The 25,423-nt window shown below is 35.4% G+C and overlaps 1 protein-coding gene across 1 annotated transcript in view; it reads left to right on the top strand.

Annotated features, from left to right (window-relative positions):
• GPC5 (glypican 5) overlaps positions 1 to 25,423 on the top strand; it is a 639,840-nt gene that overhangs the window by 30,840 nt on the left and 583,577 nt on the right. Inside the window, exon 2 of the mRNA XM_022576945.3 lies at positions 9,548 to 9,709. Within this exon, the coding sequence (XP_022432653.2) occupies positions 9,548 to 9,709 (162 nt within the window). The remainder of the gene's footprint in view (positions 1 to 9,547; positions 9,710 to 25,423) is intronic.

Here is a 25,423-nt window from a genome sequence, read left to right as displayed (position 1 = left end):
GATCAGAAACACGACTGCTGCTCCTGAGCTTGGGTTGCGTACTCTTGTTGTTTCATAAGCATGCTCAGTTATGCCATGTTCTTTGAAGCCAGGCTTTGAAATATTTTAAAAATATATCTTGTTACCATGTAGTATCTGTTTGGGGTCCATTTGGCTTTGCTTTCTTATGATGATAAGTGCAATGAAGAGGAATGAGGGGCAGTCCAAAGGCATAGAGTAGGGACTGGAGCTGTCGGTGGGGTTAAGGAAAGTTCCTGTGGGAAGACATAATTAAGACCTAAAGAAAAATAGATGGGAATGAAGTCAGGGAAGGTGTGTGTTTGCCGCAAGACTGTCTAAGACAGAGGGAAAAGCGTGCAGAATGGCTCTGTGCAAAGAGGGCACTTGGTGAATATGAGGAAATAAAAGAAGGCTGGTGTGTGAAGGGAAGAGTACAGTGGCTGATGTTACTTGAGATGAGGCTAGAGCAGGAGGGAAAGAAGAAGTGGTCCAACTTGGGGCCTTCTTGGGCCACGTTTAAGAATGTGATCTACAGATCAGAAATAAATGAAAAAGAAATGAAGGAAATGATAGCAAAGATCAATAAAAATAAAGGTGGTTCTTTGAGAACATAAACAAAATTGATAAACCATTAGCCAGACTCATCAAGAAAAAAAGGGAGAAGACTCAAATCAATAGAATTAGAAATGAAAAAGGAGAAGTAACAACTGACACTGCAGAAATACAAAAGATCATGAGAGATTGCTACAAGCAACTCTATGCCAATAAAATGGACAACCTGGAAGAAATGGACAAATTCTTAGAAATGCACAACTGCCAAGACTGAATCAGGAAGAAATAGAAAATATGAACAGACCAATCACAAGCACTGAAATTGAAACTGTGATTAAAAATCTTCCAACAAACAAAAGCCCAGGACCAGATGGCTTCACAGGCCAATTCTATCAAGCATTTACAGAAGAGCTAACACCTATCCTTCTCAAACTCTTCCAAAATATAGCAGAGGGAGGAACACTCCCAAACTCATTCTACGAGGCCACCATCACCTTGATACCAAAACCAGACAAGGATGTCACAAAGAAAGAAAACTACAGGCCAATATCACTGATGAACATAGATGCAAAAATCCTCAACAAAATACTAGCAAACAGAATCCAACAGCACATTAAAAGGATCAAACACCATGATCAAGCGGGGTTTATTCTAGGAATGCAAGGATTCTTCAATATATGCAAATCAATCAATGTGATACACCATATTAAAAAATTGAAGGAGAAAAACCATATGGTCATCTCAATAGATGCAGGAAAAGCTTTCGACAAAATTCAACACTCATTTATGATAAAAACCCTGCAGAAAGTAGGCATAGAGGGAACTTTCCTCAACATAATAAAGGCCATATATGACAAACCCACAGCCAACATCATCCTCAATGGTGAAAAACTGAAAGCATTTCCACTAAGATCAGGAACAAGACAAGGTTGCCCACTCTCACCACTCTTATTCAACATAGTTTTGGAAGTTTTAGCCACAGCAATCAGAGAAGAAAAGGAAATAAAAGGAATCCAAATTGGAAAAGAAGAAGTAAAGCTGTCACTGTTTGCATATGACATGATACTATACATAGAGAATCCAAAAGATGCTACCAGAAAACTACTAGAGCTAATCAATGAATTTGGTAAAGTAGCAGGATACAGACTTAATGCACAGAAATCTCTGTCATTCCTATACACTAATGATGAAAAATCTGAAAGTGAAATCAAGAAAACACTCCCATTTACCACTGCAACAAAAAGAATAAAATATCTAGGTAGGAATAAACCTACCTAAGGAGACAAAAGACCTGTATGCAGAAAACTATAAGACACTGATGAAAGAAATTAAAGATGATACAAACAGATGGAGGGGTATACCTTGTTCTTGGATTGGAAGAATCAACATTGTGAAAATGACTCTACTACCCAAAGCAATCTACAGATTCAATGCAATCCCTATCAAACTACCACTGGCATTTTTCACAGAACTAGAACAAAAAATTTCAAAATTTGTATGGAAACACAAAAGACCCCGAATAGGCAAAGCAATCTTGAGAATGAAAAATGGAGCTGGAGGAATCGGGCTTCCTGACTTCAGACTATACTACCAAGCTACAGTAATCAAGACAGTATAGTACTGGCACACAAACAGAAAGACCAATGGAACAGGATAGAAAGCCCAGAGATAAACCCACGCACATATGGTCACCTTATCTTTGATAAAGGAGGCAGGAATGTACAGTGGAGAAAGGACAGCCTCTTCAGTAAGTGGTGCTGGGAAATCTGGACAGGTACATGTAAAAGTATGAGATTAGATCACTCCCTAACACCATACACAGAAATAAACTCAAAATGGATTAAAGACCTAAACGTAAGGCCAGAAACTATCAAACTCTTAGAGGAAAACATAGGCAGAACACTCTATGACATAAATACAGCAAGATCCTTTTTGACCCACCTCCTAGAGAAATGGAAATAAAAATAAACAAATGGGACCTAATGAAACTTCAAAGCTTTTGCACAGCAAAGGAAACCATTAACAAGACCAAAAGACAACCCTCAGAATGGGAGAAAATATTTGCAAATGAAGCAAATGACAAAGGATTAATCTCCAAAATTTACAAGCAGCTCATGCAGCTTAATAACAAAAAAACAAACAACCCAATCCAAAAATGGGCAGAAGACCTAAATAGACATTTCTCCAAAGAAAATATACAGATTGCCAACAAACACATGAAAGAGTGCTCAACATCATTAATCATTAGAGAAATGCAAATCAAAACTACAATGAGATATCATCTCACACCAGTCAGAAAGGCCATCATCAAAAAATCTAGAAAGAATAAATGCTGGAGAGGGTGTGGAGAAAAGGGAGCACTCTTGCACTGCTGGTGGGAATGTGAATTGGTACAGCCACTATGGAGAACAGTATGGAGGTTCCTTAAAAAACTACAAATAGAACTACCATATGACCCAGCAATCCCACTACTGGTCACATACCCTGAGAAAACCATAAATCAAGAAGAGTCATGTACCAAAATGTTCATTGCAGCTCTATTTACAATAATCCGGAGATGGAAACAACCTAAGTGTCCATCATCGGATGAATGGATAAAGAAGATGTGGCACATATATACAATGGAATATTACTCAGCCATAAAAGGAAACGAAATTGAGCTATTTGTAATGAGATGGATGGACCTAGAGTCTGTCATACAGAGTGAAGTAAGTCAGAAAGAGAAAGACAAATACCGTATGCTAACACATATATATGGAATTTAAGAAAAAAAAATGTCATGAAGAACCTAGGGGTAAGGCTGGAATAAAGACACAGACCTACTAGAGGATGGACTTGAGGATATGGGGAGGGGGAAGGGTAAGCTGTGACAAAGTGAGAGAGTGGCATGGACATATATACACTACCAAACGTAAAATAGATAGCTAGTGGGAAGCAGCCGCATAGCACAGGGAGATCATCTCGGTGCTTTGTGACCACCTAGAGGGGTGGGATAGGGAGGGTGGGAGGGAGGGAGACGCAAGAGGGAAGAGATATGGAAACATATGTATAAGTATAACTGATTCACTTTGTTATACAGCAGAAACTAACACACCATTGTAAAGCAATTATACTCCAATAAAGATGTAAAAACAAAAAATTTAGTTGAACAGTTAAGAAAAAAGAAAAAGAATGTGATCTCGCAAAGTGATGTTAGGTATTTAAATTCTGGAGAGATATTTGCAGTGATCTATTATTGTTGTTGTTGTTACTATTATCATTATTTTTATTCCCTAGCAGTCTTTCCTGTAGCAAATACGTTTATATCTTTTAATATTTATTCATTGGTTCTCTTCCGCAGTCTCTATCATTGTTTTTCTCTGAACTCTAATTCCTCAGTCTTTCCATTTAGGAAGAAAGCTGAGAAGATAGCTTTGTTTTCTTTAAGTCAGTTTTACTGTTTGAAGTGGAATTTGCATTTGTATAACTTTAGGCAATATAAATAAAAAATAATTGCCAAGGTGTTACCTACTGTGACACATTTTATGTGTCTGAGCCTTTGTGCAGTGCTCAAGGACGCTGCTGTTTATTTGTCTAACTTACAGAAACTGAAGCCTGAGGCTGAATCTTTGTGGAAAAGGAGATTGAAAGGTGGCTATTGTGTGTGTGTGTGTGTGTGTGTGTGTGTGTGCGCGCGCGCGCACATGCACATTTGCATATTTTATGTTTGCTGATCTACAGTTGGTCAGTGAAGAGCTAATGTGGAAGCTGTGAAACTCTGCAGAGATCAAAGACCATAACCGTTACTCCTACCCTAAGATAAGGGCATAACTGTATTATATTGGGCCATGTAAATACAATTGTCCTGAAACCTGGGTAGGCTTGGGATGCCCTGAAGCTCACCCCATGGTGCACCCTCAGGGTTGTCCTCTTTAGGCACTATTCCACGCCGCATACCTTTTTCTCTGTTCTCCAGCTTACCTGCTATGGATAACGGGGCTTGCCCTGGGCTCCTGTCTAGGATAAGAGTTGTTAATCATATTAGCAAGATTTGTTTCTAATTTTTTTTATTGCAGTAAAATATGAAATTTACCATCTTAACCACTTTATAAGTGCACAGTTCGGTGGTACTAATTACGTTTATGTTACACAAACCACTGCCACCATCTACCTCCAGAACTCTTTATATCTTGCAAAACTGAAACTGTCCCCATTAAACAGTAACTCCCCAGTCTCCCGCCTCTGCCCAGCCCCAGCTAACCACCATTCTACTTTCTGTCTCTATGATTTTGGTGATCCTAAGAACCTCATATGAGTGGAGTTATATTTGTGTTTTTGTGACTGGCATATTTCACCTAGTGTAATGTCCTCAAGGTTCATCCATGCTGTAGCATAAGTCAGAATTTCCTTCCTTTTTAAGATTGAATAATATTCCAGTGTATGTATATGCCATATTTTGCTTACCATTCATCAATCCATGGACACTTGGGCTGCTTCCATGTTTTAGCTGTTGTGAATAATATGCTGCGAATATGGTGTACAAATATCTCTTCAAGACTGTTTTCAATTCTTTTGGGTATGTATACAGAAGTAGAATTGCTGGATCTTATGGTAATGCTACTTTTGGGTTTTTGAGTAACTGCCATATTGTTTTCCACAGTGGTTTTACCATTTCACATTCCAACCAGCAGTATACAAGTGTTCTAATAACTCCACATCCTCGCTAACACTTGTTATTATCTGTATTTTTCATAGTAATTCTAATGGGTGTGAGGTGGTATCGCATTGTAGTTTTTTTTCTTCCAGTTTTATTGAGATACAAATGATATACAACACTGTATAAGTTTAAGGTATACAGCATAATGATTTTACTTGCATACCTCATGAAATGGTTATCACAATAAGTTTACTGAACATCTATCCTCTCTCGTAGATACAAAATCAAAGAAATAGAAAAAAGTTTTTCCTTGTGGTGAGACTCTTAGGATTTACTCTCTTAACTTTCATATATAACATACAGCGATGTTACTTATATTTATCGCATTGTACTTTACATCTCTAGTACTTACTTATCTTTATAACTGGGAGTTTGTACCTTTTGACTATCTTCATCCAGTTGCCCCTTTTCCAACTCCCTGTACATATCTGATCTCTTTTTCTATGAGTTTGTTTGTTTTTGAAGTACAATTGGTGTACAACTCTATGTTAGTTCCTGTTACACAGCATAATGATCTGATATTTCAATACATTTCAAAATAATTGCCATAAGTCTAGTTACAATATGTCACCATACAAAGATATTATGTAGTCATTGACTATATCCCCACACTGTGTCTCATTTATTTTACAACTGGAAGTTTGTACCTCTTAATCTCCCTCACCTATTTCTTTCTCTCCCTATTCCCCTCCCCTCTGGCAACCACCTGTTTGTTTTCTGTATTTATGACTCTGTTTCTGTTTTGTTTGTTCATTTGTTTTGGTTTTTAGATTCCACATATAAGTGGAATCGTACACTATTTGTCTTTTACTGTTTGACCTATTTCACCTAGCATAATACCCTCTAGTTCCATTCATGTTGTCACAAATGGCAAGATTTTATTCTTTTTCATGACTGACTTTATATATATATCACATGTGATATATATATCTCACATGTGATATATATATTACATTATTTATCCATTCATTTATTGATGGGCACTTATGTTGCTTCCATATCTTAGCTATTGTAAATAATGCTGCAGTGAGTATAGGGGTGCATATATCTTTTCAAATTAGTGTTTTTTGTTTTCTTCAAATAAATACCCAGGGGTGGGATTGTTGGATTATATAGTAGTTCTATTTTTCATTTTTTGAGGAATTTCCATACTGTTTTCCATAGCAGCTACACCAATTTACATTCTCATCAACAATGCACAAAGGTTCTCTTTTTTTCCACATCCTTGATAACACTTGTTATTTGCTGTCTTTCTGATAATAGCCACTTGGACAATGTGAGGTGATATCTCATTATGGTTTTAATTTCCATTTCCCTGACGATTAGTGATCTTGAGCATCTTTTCATGTGTCTGTTGACCATCTGTATGTCTTCTTCATAAAAATGTCTATTCAGAACCTCTGTCTACTTTTTAACTGCATTGTTAGTTTTTTTGATATTGAGTTGTATGGGTTCTTTGAAGATTTTTGATATTAACCCCTATTGGATATATCAGTTACAAATATCTTCTCCCGTTCAGTGGGTGGCCTTTTCATTTTGTCGATAGTTTCCTCTGCTGTGCAAAAGCTTTTCAATCTGGCATAGGCTCATTTATTTATTTTGTTTTTGTTTCCCTTGCCTGAGGAGACATACCCAACAAAATATTTCTAAGATAGATATCAGAGAGCTTACCGTCTATGTTTTCTTCTAGAAACTTTATGGTTTTGGGCCGTATATTTAGGTATTTAACCCATTTGGAATTTATTTTTGTGCATGGTGTGAGAGGGTAGCCAGTTTGATTCTTTTGTGTGTCGCTGTCCAGTTTTTCCAGCACCATTATTGAAGAGGCTGTCTTTTCCCCATTGTATATTCTTGCCTCCTTTGTCATAAATTAATTGCCCATGTAAGTGTGGGTTCATTTCTGTACTCTCTATTCTGTTCCATTGATATATGTATGTGTTTTTGTGCCAGTACGATACTGTTTTGATTACTGTAGCTTTGTAGTATAGTTTGAAATCAGGGCGCATGATTCCTCCAGATCTGTTCTTCTTTCTCAAGATTGTTTTGGCTATTCAGGGACTTCTGTGTTTCCACACAAATTTTAAAATTATGTGTTCTAGTTCTGTGAAAAATGCTCTTGGTATTTTGATACGGATTGCACTGAATCTGTAGATAGCCTTGGGTAGTATGGTCATTTTAATAATATTAATTCTCCTAATCAGTGAACATGGTATATGTTTCCGTATATTTATGTTATCTTCAATTTCTTTCATCAGTGTCTTATAGTTTTCTGAGTACAGGTCTTTTACCTCCTTAGGTAGGTTTATTCCTAGATATTTTATTCTTTTGGATGTGATTGTAAATGAAATTGTTTCCTTAATTTCTCTTTCTGATAGTTCATTGTTAGTGTATAGAAATGCAACAGATTTCTGTATATTAATTTTGTATCCTGCAAATTTACTGAATTCATTGATGAGCTCTAGTAGGTTTTTGATGGTGTCTTGAGGATTTTCTATGTATAGTATCATGTCATTTGCATACAGTGACAGTTTTACTTCTTCCTTTCCAGTTTGGACTCCTTTTGTTTCTTTTTCTTGTCTGCTGTTGTGGCTAGGAGTTCCAACACTATGTTGAATAAAAGTGGCAAGAGTGGATATCTTTTTCTTGTACCTGATCTTAGAAGAAATGCTTTTAGTTTCTCACCACTGAGTATTATGTTAGCTTGGGTTTGTCATATATGGCTTTTACTATGTTGAGATATGTTTCCTCTCTGCCCACTTTCTGGAGTGTTTTTATCATAAATGGATGTTGAATTCTGTCAAAAGCTTTTTCTGTTATCTATTGAGATCATATAATTTTTATTCTTCAATTTGTTAATGTGGTTATCACACTGATTGATTGATTGATTGGGGATATTGAACCATCCATTCATCACTGGGATAAATTACACTTGATCATGATGTATGAGTTTTTTAATATAATATTGAAAATTTGGTTTGCTAATACCTTGTTGAGGATTTTTGCATCTATTTTCATCTGTAACATTCCCCTGTAATTTTCTTTATTTTTGCGGTGCGTGGGCCTCTCTCACTGTTGTGGCCTCTCCTGTTGTGGAGCACAGGCTCAGCGGCCATGGCTTGTGGGCCCAGCCGCTCCGCGGCACGTGGGTCTTCCCGGACCAGGGCACGAAACCCGTGTCCCCTGCATCGGCAGGCAGACTCTCAACCACTGCGCCACCAGGGAAGCCCTGTAATTTTCTTTTTGTGATACCTTTGCCTGGTTTTTGTATCAGGGTGATGCTGTGTTTGTAGAATGAGTTCCAAAGCTTCCTTCCTCTGCAATATTTTGGAATAGTTTGAGAAAGATAGGTGTTAACTCTTCTCTAAATGTTTGGTAGAATTCACCTATGAAGCCATCTGGTCCCGGACTTTTTTTTTTTTTTCTTTATTACTGATTCAGTTTCATTACTGGTAGTTAGACTGTTTATATTTTCTGTTTCTTCCTGGTTCAGTCTTGGGATATTGTGCATTTCTAGAAATTTATCCATTTCTTTTAGGTTGCCCATTTTATTGGGCTATAATTATTTGTAGTAATCTCTTGTGACCCTTTGTATGTCTGTGGTGTCAGTTGTAACTTCTCCTTTTTCATTTCTAATTTTATTAATTTGGGCCCTCTTTCTTTTTTGATGAGTCTGGCTAATGGTTTATCAATTTTGTCTGTCTTTTCAAAGAATCAGCTCTTAGTTTCATTGATCTTTTCTACTGTTTTTATGTTTTTTCAAATTCTCTCTTTCATTTATTTCTGCTTTATGATTTCTTTCCTTCTACTAATATTTTGTTGTTATTTTTGTCATTGTTCTTATTTTTCTAGTTCTTTTAGGTATAAGGTTTGGTTGTGCTTTTGAGATTTTTTTTTTCCTGAAGTAAGCTTGTATTGCTATAAACTTCACTCTTAGAACTTCTTCTGCTGCACCCTATAGATTTTAGATTGTTGTGTTTTTATTTTCATTTGTCTCTAGGTATTTTTTGATTTCTTCTTTGATTTCTTCAGTGATCCATTTGTTGTTTAGTAGCATATTTTTTAACCTTCCTTTGTTTGTGTTTTTTGCCTGCCGGTGGATGGGGCCAGTTTCTGACACAGCTTCCTGTGGGATCCAGGGTATCCTAAGGCTGGTGTCAACCCACTGGTATCATTTTTCTGGTGGGCATATAGAACATGAACCTGTAATGTGCAGTGCTGATCATTAATGTCTGATACGTAACATCTAATGTTTGTTAAATGAACAGGTAATTATTATGAAAAATATTCTATGTATTCCAGGGCCTGATCTTCAGGTTTGCATAGCCAAAAACCCTGCATGTTGCACCAGGAAGATGGAGGAAAGTTATCAAATCACAGCTCGCCAAGATATGCAGCAGGTGCTTCAAACATCCAGCTCTACATTAAAGTTACTGATATCTCGAAACACAGCTGCCTTTCAAGGTAAATGTATCATTTCTGAAACTGAACATAAATCTTGCTATGTAATTTACCTATTATTATTATTATACTGGTAAATTTGTCTAGGTTTACTTCTTTGTCTTTGCATATTATTCTGGTATAAAATGAGGTTTTAGCTTTTTCTGACCTTCACAGCTTGTTTCTGAGGTTATTCTGGGGCATATAAATTGACTTGGAGTAGGGAGTCTGTAATGTTAGTGAAATTTATGCCTTTCTGGGGGTTCTGCCAAATCCTGCAATACTCTGACCCATGGTTTTACTTCAGTATGAACAGACATGATTATTAGATTTTATTAAATTGTCTATAAAACAAAGTCTCGTCACTTTTAAATGGGTAATGATAGATTCATTTTCAAAAATATAATTAAAAACATATTTGTCTAATTTTTTCCTCTAGTACTTCATGTGATTTTCCTAAGAACACCAGTGTGATATATCGAAGGGTAGACAAGTCTGATAAATAGTAAAATAGGAAATATTAATTGGATGTTTAAGGGTCAGCTACGACCAGAATTCAACCTTAATTCAAACAATATATTCAGAAATAAAATCAATGGGTTATAAAATTACAATACACATTGGAAAACAGGTGATCTTTTTCTTATTTTAGTCATCTCCTCTGTACAATTCCTTATTGCTACAATAAAATAGCTTAATTTATTTTTCCTTTTATAAAGCATTAGCTATTCTGTATATTATTAGAATGAAAATCTTTAGATTACACTGCTTTTCAAACAAAATTATTGCTTTTGTTCAATGCAAAATATAACTTCTGCTAGTATTCCTTTTAAATAAGTATATTAATGTCAATCTATTTAAATAATTTGTGCTTTGTTTACATACAGAACTAAATCACAAAGCTGATTAATTTTTAAAACTATACTTATTAAATAAAATAAATATAATAAATCAGGACAGAACTTAAGTTGAATTAAAATGTAGTTCATGATGAATTGATGATTTTTTTATAGAAATTGTGACATGTCAGATTTGAAGATGTTTTAATCCAGTAATATTTTTAGATGTCTTAGAAAACAACCTTATTTATGTTATGGAATTTATTCATGTGAAATTGTTGGAGGCAAATATATTGATATGCCTTTTAAGCAAAGCTTGGTGGCTTGAACTGACTGAACTAGAAGATATTAACCACCCACAGAAAGTGATGTAATGATTTTTTCTGATGAAAATGATAGTGTGTACAATATGGAAAATACAGTTTAGAGATAAAGGGGGCAGTGAATAAATCAACCTTACCAGAACAGGGAGATGTGGATGGGAATTGCGGACCATATGCTTGAAAAGGCAAGTTGGACTCACGTGAAAGAAGACTTGAAACATCAACTTGAGTTTGAGAGAATCATTAAAGATTTTTGAACAGGGAAGCTTCATTATGATTTCTCATCTTTTAATGTCAAAACTAAATCCCTCCAAGTAAGAAGGCATGGCCGAAGAAGATCATGACAAATCAAACCTACCTTTTGGGACCCAATGAATGGTAGTTGAACATTTTCTTCTGTCTTCAAGTATACTCTAAAAACCTTTTCACATATTGTCGGATAAATTGATCAAGATAGAGCACATTAAATTCAAAAGATTGGGAGAAATCTAAAACCTGGAATGTTTAGACTTTTAACATGGGTTTAGGCTGCTGAAAACTTTTGGTGATATTGCTAAAAGTTTGGCGACAACTGATCAGTAGTATAAGGACATGAGGTTATCTCTACTGGAGTGTCAGTTAATATTATGTATAACTTTTGTTATTTTTTGTTTAGTAAATTGCACCTGCTATATTTAATAGGGTGAGTTTTGCTGTGTATTTAAGTATCAATTACAAAAGTGAAAAAAGGGCCTTTCTTAAATATAATTTGTTATAATAAATTGTCATGTTCTCCCTTTGTGACCTGTCAATTTTATTTAAGAATCATGAGAAGGCAAGACAGCTTTAGAAGAAATTTCCTAAAGACTAACTTTACTGGAACGAATTCTCTTACAAGAAGAATACCTGCTTTTAATTTAATTATAGAATAAGTAGCTTTAGGCTTAGTTCCATAAAAACAAGCTAAATATATGTGCTAAAAGCCATTTGAGAGATCACATTTGCTGTATCATAACTGAACAGGCTACTTTATCAATAAGTAAAGCCCTCTGTCTAGTTTCTATGTAATGAAAATGTCTGAACACAAATCAGCCTTTGTGTTTCCTAAGAAGAAAGAAGCTAATACATTTTAGTGGGAAACTTAGTCTTCTTGAGAGCAATTTAATGGAGGAAATCATTTCACTGCTTAAGTCATGTAAGTAGATGTGCTACATTTTGATCTTTTTATTTTTTAATATTTCACTTCTATTTCCTACTTCAGCAGTACTACCCTGTCCTTTTAGCCATATTGTGGGTTATAAAAGACTTTGGACTGGGATGTAGTCTGGTCCCTTCTCTCATAGATCTTATGGGGTTCCTTGGGAGCATGTTTTTGAAGTAAACCTTTGGATATGACTGGTGGGGATGATCACTTGGGTGTGTGGGTGTAGCGGACCCCACACGACTGTAAGATGAAGGCTGGGAGGCTGGGATTGCTCCGAAGAGAGGAGACAGTGCCAGCAGCTGGTACCAGAAGACATAAGGTTATTCCACGTACAGCCCACATTCAGCTCTGGAATTTAGCCCTGGAAGGTAATATCACTGGGGCTGGAATCAGCCTCCTTACTGGGATAATTCTACTTTTTTCAGTTAAGGTATTTGTTATAGGTTTCCTGAAAATAAAACAGGCAAACAAAAATATGGTTTTGGAAGAACCCATAAGTACGACCTGGGGTTCAGTGTGTCCTGTGGGTTGTCATTCACGTAGCATACAGCCTTTGATAAGATGAAAGGAGCAAGCGGGTATCCCTGTGTCTGTTGCTCTTCATAAATTAGTGGTGCTGTTTGCACAGAGACTGCTGGCTTCGTCACAGTGCAGACAACAACTGCTCTTCATTTTCAGGGGCTTGATTACGTTCATGAATAAAGCGGGCAGCCTGCAATAATGCGAAAGAGTTTGTTTCCCTTCAGCCACTTTATGAGTGTGGGATTGCCTGCCTTGAAAACCTTTTGCAGGGGGGTAGGGGGTGGTGGTGGTGGGTTGAATTGGGAGATTGGGATTGACATGTATACACTAATATGTATAAAATAGATAACTAATAAGAACCTGTTGTATAAAAAATAAATAAATAAAAATAGATATCATACTTTAAAGAAGAAAAAAAACATTTTGCAAATATTTTTTATAAACGTTTTATTTATTTATACACTAAAGTTTGGTATGACTCATGAAGAAATAAAGGAGGTTGACAGAGAATGTGTCAACCACTGTCAAGAAAAGCAACTCTTACCCAGCTTTCAAATTTGTCAGTTTTAAAATCTCTGTTTAAATAAGAGAATAGGGCTTAGTTTTTGTTTTCTTTAATTTAAAACTGTACAAAATTTTCAGGATAATTTTCAAAAATAAACTGCAGGAATATTTGGGAGAATACAGAAGCTTATCTTTTGTTTAAACGTTATAAAGATAAGGTTAAGAAGTTTTATCTTTCCTTAGAGATAGATCTTTTCCTATTTCTCTCATCTTCAAATAGCTCACATATTTCTAAAATATATGGTATATACTAAGTCTTTATTCTGGAAGTTTCCAGTTTTTTATATGGCATTTAAAAAGTGCATTATCACAAAAGACTCAGTGATGAACGATATCTAGAACAAGAAGGAGTTAATATTTTTGTTGACGATTTCATTCTCTGGGCTAATTAAATTTTCATTCTTGATTAAAAGTACTTGAAAGATTGGTAAGCTTGTCCTCTTGGGTTGAAATGTTAGATTTAGGACTTTAATAAAAATTACATTCCTATTTTTAATGAAATATAGGAATGTGTTCAAAATTAAATATCTTTATTTAAAAAGCAGGTAAATTAAGAGTGAGAATGTGAATGTAATTAAAGTATTGTCCTTTACACTAACAGATATTACCTACTGTGAAGTGTATAGCTAGTGTATAGCTACTGTAAAACCGGTGTAAAATGTATGTACATATCCACATACATATAGTCGAAGGCACAAGGATGTAGTGAATATTTGAATAGCTTAATGTATGAGATGAGTAGATTTATATAAATGTTACAATAGTAAGCCTGGAGTACATTAATCTTATTTTGTTCACTTTTGTTATGCTTTACAGAGGTGAACAATATTTAAAATTATTCCTTGGAAGAGCATTATGTGCAAGGATAAAGGAACAGTGTTATTTCTAACACTGAGAATTACCTGATCAAAGGCCCAAGGGTAAGAGAACAGGTAGCCTTAGACTGGCAGTGTTGAGGAGACGTGTTGGCTTTTCTCTTTCTCTAGACCTAGAACAGATACGCCGTAAATGTAATTAACTGAACTGCATGAATACATGGATAAATGAATGAATGGATGAATGATACTTAGCGGGAAGCTGGTTCTGAAATAAAATGAAAGAGTTCTGCGCTCCCTCTCCCCCTTCATCCTTCCCTTCCCTTCATGCATTTAATATCTCTGTTGAGTACCTACTAAGTGCCGGCACCGCCAGGTGCTTAGATGGTACCTTGCCCAAATTTTCAAGCTATTTTACTTTTATTGGCTCCTTCAGGCTTCTGATATGCCAACATTTGTCTACTGATTTTATAAGCTAGGAAGGAGGGAAGTCCCTGGCTGTCCAGTGGTTAGGACTCAGCACTTTCACTGCCGAGGGCCTGGGTTCAAGATCCCACAAGCTTCATGGCGTACCCCTCCCACCCCCGGCTCCCAGTAACCAGGAACGAGCACGTTATAATGTTTCTGTCGGTGGTGTATTCTGAATGTGATTGCATTTTCCCCTTGGTTTGAAGCAGCGCGTGGTTTAGTGTGTTATCTCACATGGCAGCCACCAGTGCAATTGGTCTTTATCCAACTGTCCTGTATCTCTGAAATGTTAAAAATTTTTTCTTTTGAATCTGTGTCAGCAAGCTGCTATTAATTATGAAAATGACTAATTTTAATATATTCTAGATGAAAATTCCAGAGCTTAAATCACTTTTCAGCTGGAAATAAAGCTTGCTTTGCATGAAGCAAAAAAATTGAAAAGCGTAGAACTAAGTGTGGAAACACATTGAAGTGTAGAACTAAGGGGTTACTTTGCCATATTTCTTTTTTAAGTTTTAGGAAGTAAACTTTCAGTTGTTTTAATTCTGACTGATGATAGTTTATGATAATATCACCTATTGCTATGATCATCTTACCTAGAAAGCACAATAACCTGCTTATGGTAGGCTGAACAATTCTTTCTTGATTTTATATTAAATATATTTTCAGTTAAGTCTTTTTTTTTTTTTAAAGTTGTACCTTTCTCTTAATTATTTTGGCACAATCAGGCTTTTCTATTTCTTTTTTTTTCTTTTAAATTAATTAATTAATTTATTTTTGCTGTGTTGGGTCTTCGTTTCTGTGTGAGGGCTTTCTCTAGTTGTGGCGAGCGGGGGCCACTCTTCATTGCGGTGCGCGGGCCTCTCACTATCGCGGCCTCTCTTGTCGTGGAGCACAGGCTCCAGACGCACAGGCTCAGTAGTTGTGGCTCACGGGCCCAGTTGCTCCGCGGCATGTGGGATCCTTCCAGACCAGGGCTTGAACCCGTGTCCCCTGTATTAGCAGGCAGATTCTCAACCACTGCGCCACCAGGGAAGCCCATTTTCAGTTAAATCTTTTCAATGTGAGAACTGTGTATTTATTGCCTAGAAGGTGAGTTGGCATTTCATCAGGGTCTTTATCATTTTGTCATCTTCATATTAGTTTAATCTTACTTTTACATGAGGGATCACAAGGGATGATTCTTAAAAGGTAACTATGTATTGAGTAAAGGCCAGGACATGTGGGAGGTTACAACTAGCTATGTTTTTGAGATTTATCTGTCCCCCTATCTCTTATTCATCTGTGTGAATTGATTTATACAATTTCTTTTTATAGATATGTGGCATTTATTTACCCTCCCTGTGATGGACATTTTAATAATTCCCAACTCGTATTTGCACTTGTAGTGCTGCAACAAACATTCTTGTTCATGTCTCCGAGGGCATGTGTTTCTCTAGGGTTTATATGTAGAAGTGAAATTGTGGCTTATAGGCTGTGACCTCGTCAACTTGACCAGATATTTTGCAGAATTACTCTTCTAAGGAGCTGAACCTATTTAAACTCGCGCAAGCAGTTGGTGTGCTTTGTCCTTATTCCACATCCTTCCCAACACTTCCCAATAATTCTGAAATTATTGTCAGAATTTAAAAAAAATTCTAAAAATATTTTTTAATTAAAATAGAATTTTAAAATAAAATTTGATGAACCGATAGATGTGAAATGGTATCTTGTTTTCAAAACGTGCAGTTTCCTAATTACTGGGGTGTCTGAATGTCTTTCCAAAAATACTTCTTTATTTTGCGTGTTCTTTATTTTCTCTTATGAATATGTCTTGTGAATCTGTATACACACTTAGGAGATATGTACCATGTTGTGTTTCTGTATGTATTAAAAATTTTCTTCTAGGTACAGATATTGCCACGTCTTAAAGTTTTAGCTAAAATAATTCAAATTTCTTTCCATATTCTATGGCAATTCAAGCTCTCCAGAAGTTTTCTGCACATTTCCACAGTCTGCAGTCTCATGGTTACTACTGCCTCTGCTTCCCTGCTTTCTTTCATTTGCTTTTGTGTCTCTTTTCTATCATATTAATTTCATATGAAAAATTTTTTCTTAATTACCACTCCATAGACATACACATACATGTACACACATTAACCTAAGTTGTATGTATAAAATAAATTTTATGAGATGATGGTGATAAAGGAAGGTGAAATCTAAAAATCACAAATAATTTCAAATTGAACACAGATTCCTGTGTTTGCAAGTGTTTTCTAGCCCACCCTCCACCATCAATCCTTGGAACTACCATCCTCACATCATTCTCTCTGGCCCTCGTGTCTCCCACTTCCTTGTGTGATACTCTGCTCTTCTCAGATGGTGAGATGAGGGGATCTTCTGGTTCCTTACATTTATTATATGAGCATGGAAATAGCAACTGTCACGTGGATCTGAGGGTGCATTTAAAAGAAATACTTTTGTTTTAGGTTAAAAAACCTTTTATCTTTTTATGTTAAAAATTTCCCCAGCTTTATTGAGATATAATTGATATTGTGTAAATGTAAGATGTACAACCCATTGATTGGATACTCTTACGTTGCAACATGGGTACCACTGTGGTGTTAGCTAACACCTCCATCAAGTCACATAATTACCAGTTCTTTTTTGCAGCAAGAACATTTAAGATCTACTCTTTCAGCAACTTTCAAGTATATACTACAGTACTGTTAACTGTAATCACAGTGATGTTCATTATATCCCCAGAACTTAATCATTTTGTAACTAGAAGTTTGTATTCTTTGACCAGGGTCATTTCTCCGCCCTCCAGCCCCTGCTAAGCACCATTCTACTCTCTAAACTTAGTACTTGTTGATCAACCTATTGTCTATTAGATATTTTAGAAACAATGAATTTCCTAAATCCCACATTCATGCAAAATACAGTGACCTTTTATAAAGTGTAGACAAGGTATATAATCTTTTTTTTCCTAGTATTTAAATTGAGTCTGTTTTATATTTTCAAATGTTAATGTTGATAACATTAGTAATCTATGGAAAGAAAGAAACAATTAATTATTAACTACTTTTGAAACAGAGCTCATTTATCTTAGAAGTGTTTACTTCCAAAAGTAGTAATAGGCTATTAAAGTTAATCAGGCATTTTTAGAAGATTCAAAATATGTTTTCTTTAAAATATTTTTCTTATAACTAAATATAGAAAAAAGAAAATAAGCTGAATTAATATTAAATTTTTCTAAATATTGTGTGGCAGTAAACTTCAGGGGAAACTTGTGATGTCACTAATGTGTGGTTGACACTCACTTTGTAATGTAATATTTATGAATTCTTTTAAAAACCTTTTACTCCAGGAACAAACTTTTTCATTATGTTGATAATGCAATCTAAAATGTACATGATATTAAAAGTGAAATTCATGCTTTCCCCCACCCCCAGATTAGCTTTGTGCATTTAACATCTGAATATGGATTTTTTTTGATGATGTCAGCTAATATATTTTGTCAGTGTGTGGCTTGGAATTAATATTTCTAAGAGTAAGCAGTTTTAATATTGAAAGTATTTCCCTGTTTATAAGAGGCTGGTAGAAAGGTAAAGATTGAGGGATCCTTTGAATATATCTAAATTTATGTAATGTGAAGAATACAATTACAGTAAAAGTAATAATTTCATTATATGTTTTTACTGATTATAAATTTCATTAACAAATTCTGTTGAAATATATCCTTGATGCACTTACCAGCTCTTTTGATAGATCATTTTTTTAATAGCTATTTTTGAGTCAACATATTTAGTTTCATGAAGGGTGATTTGTCTCTATTAAATGTCCAATGTATTTTAAGGCCCTACAAAATTTTATCTAAGCTAGGTAATACTATGATTTAATGATCAATTTATTTACATTATTTTTACAAGAAAGATAAAATATTGGCATTATTAAAATATTAAAGAAATTATTTTAAAACTCAACAATGTGTCTTTTCACATTTTGCGTACTACCTCATAAGTAGTAGTTTATCGTGAGATATTAATTTATGTCTCACTATGGTTGTTGTGTGGCATATGCCACATGAAAACCTTTTGTTTTTCCTCTGCCTTACTGGTTGAACCCCAAGTTTGGGGGTGATCACCCTCTATGGCAATGTGCTTAGGGACAGTGAACCCTGCTGGAGCTCTAGGGGATGGTGTGAAATGGAATAGGAAGTGTGTGTATGGTGGTGAAGTTTTAAATAGCTGTGGTGGGAAATGGGAAAGCGGCCCATTTGGGAAAGCGGCCCAAATGGGAAAGCTCAGCGGCCATGGCTCACGGGCCCAGCCGCTTCGCGGCATGTGGGATCTTGCCGGACAGAGGCACGAACCCGTGTCCCCTGCATCGGCAGGCGGACTCTCAACCACTGCGCCACCAGGGAAGCTCTAATTTTTAAATATTTTTTTTAAAACCACTTTGTTGAGGTATGATTGATAAACAAAAAGCTGTATTTCCTGTATAAAACTTGATACAAACAATTTGGAGATAAGTATACACCTGTGAAACCATCACCACAATCTACGCCATAAACATATTGGAGGAGGTTGATCACTGACAAGAGTAATGGTGTGGAAGAGCCAGGCGACATCCAGCTCCTCCCTACGGCCCAGCTCTGTAAAGTAGTAGAGATGTTTCTTTCTTTCTTTTTTTTTTTTAATTGGGGTATAGTTGATTTACAATGTTGTGTTAGTTTCTGCTGTACAGCAAAGTGAATCAGTTATACATATACATATATCCACTCTTTTTGGATTCTTTTCCCATATAGGCCATTACAGAGTATTGAGTAGAGTTCCCTGTGCTATACAGTAGGTCCTTATGAGTTATCTATTTTATATATAGTAGTGTGTATGTGATCCCAATCTTCCAGTTTATCCCTACTCCCCCTTACCCCTGGGAACCATAAGTTTATTTTCTACATCTGTGACTCTATTTCTGTTTTGTAGATGAGTTCATTTGTAGGCTTTTTTTAGATTCCACATATAAGCAATATAATATACAATGCGATATTACTCAGCCTTAAAAGAGAACAAAATAATGCCATTTGCAGCAACATGGATGGACCTAGAGATTGTCATACTGAGTGAAGTAAGTCAAACAGACAAAGAGATGTTGTTTCAATAACATATATCTAAGTATGAAAATAAAATTAATTTTGATAGAATAACTCATGATTCTATCCAATGAAACCTATTTTCAATACTTAGCATAATTTAAAGTGAAGGGCTTTATAAAGAAATGAATAACACACAAATAAGTAAGATTGACTTGAATGAAATTTGTAAACAAACTTTGAGAATGGACTGGAGAAAGCATGTAGTGAGACAAAGTATTTAGAATAAAGTTGCATAATAGAAATTATGGGCAAAATCATGAGTTTATGTATGAAAAATTTATTTTAAACTTATTTTAATTATAAAAGGTATAACATGGTTATATAAAATTGAAAATAAAATCTTTGTCAATAACTCAGCAAGTAAGGTTCTGTGATGAGCTTAAGTCCCTTAAGACTCAAATTTGAAGTCTTGGTGGTACTTCTTAGAACACCAAGAGCACATTTTACATTTTTATATAAATAAAAATGAACTAAGTTCTGTTTACCAAACAATATCAATAATTATCAATCATTTTAATAATGTCTTTTTATTATGTCATCGCTTAACGAATTAGAAATACAGTTCATATAAGTGGCATTATTGTCTAATTTGAAATTTTAAATAATATAATAATTCATTGTAAATTATAAAGTACAGTTTATTAAAACTGTGAGAATTTTCTTAATAGTTAAGCTTTTTTTCCCCTCTATAGCCTTGGGGGAAGAGCAGATTAAGATTAAAATATTAAACAATCGTCCATAATATTTAATTGGTAAAGTGGTAAGATATAATGGAAAATAAGATACCTCTCTTTCTTCAGGCAAATAGAGGACTTAAATTTTATAGCCATTCCTCAATGTAGCTGTTCATGATGGGAAATTATCCATGCATATCTTCATGCTTTTAGCATAAAATATATCTAGGAATAAATGGGATATATATGCTATAGCTCTCATGCAGAAGGTAAAGGGCTTGAAACAGCATCTTAAGATCCAGAAAGTCATAACAGTAAATAAAAGGTAATTGTTGGATAGCTATGCTGTGTTTCTTTTTTGCCAGAGTAATTCTGCCAGTGGGCTAACTTTAGTATAAACAAAGATAATTGAACTCTTGCACTTTGAAGAATATTTTCCTCTTGTACTATTTCTTTGACTCCATCTCCTCAGGGTGTAAACTTGACTTGAATGTTAACTTATGAAGCATATTCATTTTTTTACCATAAGTAGGAATAAACTGAAGCTACTTTATAGTAGAATAAACATTGGTCTTTCTTATGGGAAAACATTTGTTATTGTTATCAGATAGGCAGTATGCTTAAGAGTTTAAGAACAGGGTTCTAGAGTTAGAGAACCTGAGTTTGAATACTCTCTCAAGACCTGCATCTAGGCTTTCATTTCCTTGCTTGTAGGATGGGGATAATAATAGTACCTTCTTCTAGGTTGCAATCAATAAGAATTGGTCATGGTAATTCCAGTAAAGTAACTAGTATCATGCCTGGTATGTAATAAGCACTCAGTAGATGGTAGCTATCCTTCTTCCTTTACGTGTGGTGTATATTTTTTTCCCTAACATTTGAGTGGCAGCAAAACATCTCAGGGTAAAAATTGTCTAATGGAATTTCTGTAAGTGGGGAATTGCATAAAGTCAACTGGCACATTATCAGAAGTGCCTCAGTGGCCAGGAAGGAGAAGGGCCTTGGTGATCCAGACTTCCTCGGACCTGCTCCTGATGGGCTTTCCAAGAGTTAAGTTGCAAGTGTGTGGGGTTATGGCCAAACATGCTCTCTAATGGTAAAGACAAGCCATTGAGAGAAATTATTTGGTGAATAATAGCTGGTACATTTTAAAGCAAACTCTTTTTACTGCCCAGCTGGTAATCAGATGTAATTTCGAATTTCATTAAATGGTATTAAATTGTAATATTTTGACTCTCACTGTAGTAGAAACTAACATAAACACCAAAATCTAAGGTTTGGTGCAAAGTGACAGAGTCCATGGAAAACTATTCAATGGCTTAACGAAAGCCTTAATCTTCTTAGCATCCTTTGCCAAATGAGAATAACTTCACATGTGAAAGGCTTTACATTTTTGATATTGCTAGATTCATTTGGATCACTTTCGGGGATGTATGCAGTTTACTTTGGCATTTCTTTAGATTATGCATTTGTGAGTTTTTAGATAGAGCCACTAACTTTAAATTGGTCCTTTCACAACGGCATGGAATAAATAAGTAAATGCATAGTCTTCAGAGCAATGTGAAAGGTTTTGTGCTTGGTAGAATATGGCAAAAAGTTTCATCTAAGATTTCACTGAACTACTTTGGAGGGTACTGTTCATTAAGATAATTTTTATTTTGGTCCAAATGTTGCTAATTATTGTTCCATAAAATTATGTAACTATTTGATAGTTGTACTTCCTACCTGCTGGAAATGTGAAATATTATTATTGCTTGTCTGGGCGGCATTTTAGAGGGTTTTCTCTTTATGTGAGGAAAGACAATATGGAGAGAGATGGACACTAAATCCCTGGAAAGTGTGATTTAGGAAAGGGGTCAGAGGGGTGGACAAAGGTGTCCTGCGGTTTAAGAAGGAACAATAAATTCTCTGTTCATGTTATGCTTTTTAAAATCTGGGTTTAATATGCTTACTTTCTAGCTGTAGTCTCAGGGCAATACTTTAGGATGATCTAGGCCAATTTGCTTAATTTGTTTCTATTACGAACCTTCATAGTAGGTTTAAATTAAATTATCTCTGTATTTGGCAACTCTTATGCAATATATTTAGTGTATTTGTTATTTTAATGGGATTGTATATTTCGAATGCAAATTAAGAATATATTTAATAATCATCGGCCTACACTGGTGCAGCTATTCTGGAAAGCAGTTTGACAACACTTAGCAAAAACATGTGTTCTCTCTCCCTCTTTTTCTTCTTTCTGATTCTCTACTGCTTATATATATATATATATTGGAAAATTTTTTAGAGAACATTTGGGGACATATAAATGCATATTAATTGCGGTGTTTGTTGTAATAGCTGGGAGTTGAGGCAGTCTGGGTGTCTGTAATTGAGGGAAAGGTAAGAAAAATACACAGAAATGTGTTATGGAATAGTATGCATCATGAGGAATAATCAACTGGATACATACCTAGTGACCGGAATAGACTTTAAAAACATAAGGTAGAGTGAAGAAGGGCAGAATGAGAATGAGGTATGTAGCACAATACCATATATGTATCTTAAAAATACATGTACCAAACAATTCTATATATTTTACTGGAACACTTACAAATCAAAGAGTTCACATGAAGCACATTAGAGTGATTGCTTAAGGGAATATGATTGTGTAATTATCGTATCATCCAACCTCATACATTTTAAGAGATATGGGGGATGTGAAGAATAGCTAGGAAGAAGGAAAGTGAAAGAAAGTGAAACTCTTAGGTATAAACCTTCCCAAACTTGTACAGGATCTGTACGCTGAAAATGCTAATGGAAAAAAAAAATCAAAGAACCTGAATAAATGGAGAGGCATACCATATTCATGAATTGGGAGACTCAACATAGTAAAGATGACCTTTTTACCTAAATTACTCTATAGGTTTAACATAATTTTTTTTTTTTTTTTTTTGCGGTACGCGGGCCTCTCACTGTTGTGGCCTCTCCCGTTGCGGAGCACAGGCTCCGGACGCGCAGGCTCAGCGGCCATGGCTCACGGGCCCAGCCGCTCCGCGGCATGTGGGATCTTCCCGGACCGGGGCACGAACCCGTGTCCCCTGCATCGGCAGGCAGACTCTCAACCACTGCGCCACCAGGGAAGCCCGGTTTAACATAATTTTTATCAAAATCCTAGCAGACTTTGTGTGACCTATGCAGGCTTTTTCTAAAAGTTATATGGAAAGGCACAGGACCTGAAATAGCTTAAACAACTTGGACAAAGAAGAGTGAAGTGGGAGGAATCACTCAACCAGACAATGAGACTTACTATATAGCTACATTAATTGAAAGTGTGGCATTGGCAGAGGGATAGACACATAGAACCGATTAAGGAGCCCCGGAATAGACCCACAAAATTATGCCCAATTGATTTTTGATAGGTGCAAGAGCCGTTCAATGGAGGAAGGAATTCCTATTCAACACACTGTGCTGAGCAGTTGGGTATCCATAGGTGAAATATTATTGTAATATTTTTGTATTAAAATGTCTAAATGTTTCAACCCAAAGATTTTCACAGGTTCTGTCTTTTCTGCCTTCGTTTAAAGAACTTTTCTATAATTTTTTCCCTAAGGCAAAATTTATTAAATAAGTCACCTCTGTGAATCTATTGAATATTCCATCAAATCTAAGTGCTGTTAATCATAGACCCTCTCAATTTCAGTGCATTCTAGTAGGCAGTATAAATTTATTCAGATAAATATGGTAGCTTCATCAAAAACTTCTTCCCAGAATTTGAGTTAAACTAAATAAAAGTTAAATCATAAACATTGTTTGAGATCTCACTGTTTACTCAGTTCTTCTCTTGCTTTTTTCAGTAAGGACAAATTTCAATGTCTCTTTGTTTGGAATGCTTTCAAGAATTGAAATATGTTAAAAGTTTTTAAAACTGTTTTTTAGTATATATTTATTAAATATTGATTTAAGATTTTGGCTGATTTCTTTTGGTTGTAGTATGACCAGTTAGTTTATCTAATAGTCTGAATGAGAGAAAAAAAGGAGTGAGTTTTGTTAATGATGATAGAGAATAGGGGAGGGGAGAAAGAAATTCTAAGTATATTTAGAAGAAAAATTTAACAAGACTGGGTAACTGAATGACTGGAGTGGGATTAGGAAGAGAAGGAACCCAGGATCAATGTTGAGTCTTGCAAGAGAATACTCTCAGGGACTGATTTATGTTGTCCTCATTTTCCTTATTTCTATCTTAATTTTTAGTAAATTTTTTTTTTTGAAAATTCTGTTCAACTCCAAGTCTGTGTGTAAGCTGCTCTAGAGAATCCATCCATTCCTTCGTCAATATTTTACTTAGTATATGTCAAATACTGGGCACTTAACTGTATTCAGGCAGTCCTCGATTTGCACAATTTTGTGTAACTGAAACTCATGCCCATCTGAACCAGGTCCTTGACTGACATGGCTCCATTGATCTTAGTTACCAGAGAACTGTGCAAAACGAGGGCCGCCTGTCTTTCATCTAGAGACAGGACTGAAAATGATGACTGCTTTCAACAAGCTTAAAATCTATGGCTGGAAATAGACGATTACCTTTCAGTGTGTTTTAAGGATTTAAAGATACCTTTTAGGATATAAGATAGGATCTCAGACAGACGACATCTGATGTGGATTGCTGGGGAAGAAGATTGGGAAAGAAATTCTGAAAATGGTGATACCAAGGGAAGAACAAAGGTCAGGTGATTCCTCTCCCTAGTGAAGAAGAAGGTCTGGAGAGTTAAAGGGCCCACGAGTACTCCCCTAAGGCCACAGCCAAGTGTGGGAGCTGGGAATGTTGGGAAGTAAGCTTGAAGAGTATTTAATTTCCCAAGAGTCTGTGTTTGTGTCCTTTCTCATTCCTAATTTTGCTTCTGTCTTTCTTGCCTTTCTTAAATTTCCATCCTCTTTATGCTGTCATTTCTCTCCCACTTTCTCTTTTCTCTAGCTTCTTTTCTTTGTCTCATGATGTCTGTCCTAATAAGGGTTTTGTTTATGTTGATACTATTTTTCTAGAACATTCTTTTAGATTTAGTTATCCTTTACCCTTTTGTTTTTAATAAGGTCTGTTTTAATCTTTGAAAACTCTCTCTTGCTACTTTAAAAAAATTTTCTTTCATATGTTTCTGATTTCTTAAGATGATTATTACTTTCTTTGAACTTTTACAGTTTTCTTCTTTGGTAATGAATGTATTTTAGGGGATGCA

Source organism: Delphinapterus leucas, chromosome 18 (genome assembly GCF_059928025.1).
Source record: "Delphinapterus leucas isolate spDelLeu-1000000601 "Yukka" chromosome 18, BTC_Dleu_Yukka2, whole genome shotgun sequence".
In the NCBI taxonomy this organism is placed as follows: domain Eukaryota; kingdom Metazoa; phylum Chordata; class Mammalia; order Artiodactyla; family Monodontidae; genus Delphinapterus; species Delphinapterus leucas.
The sequence above is the reverse complement of the archived record's forward strand: the minus strand, read 5'-3'. Positions and strand labels throughout refer to the sequence as shown.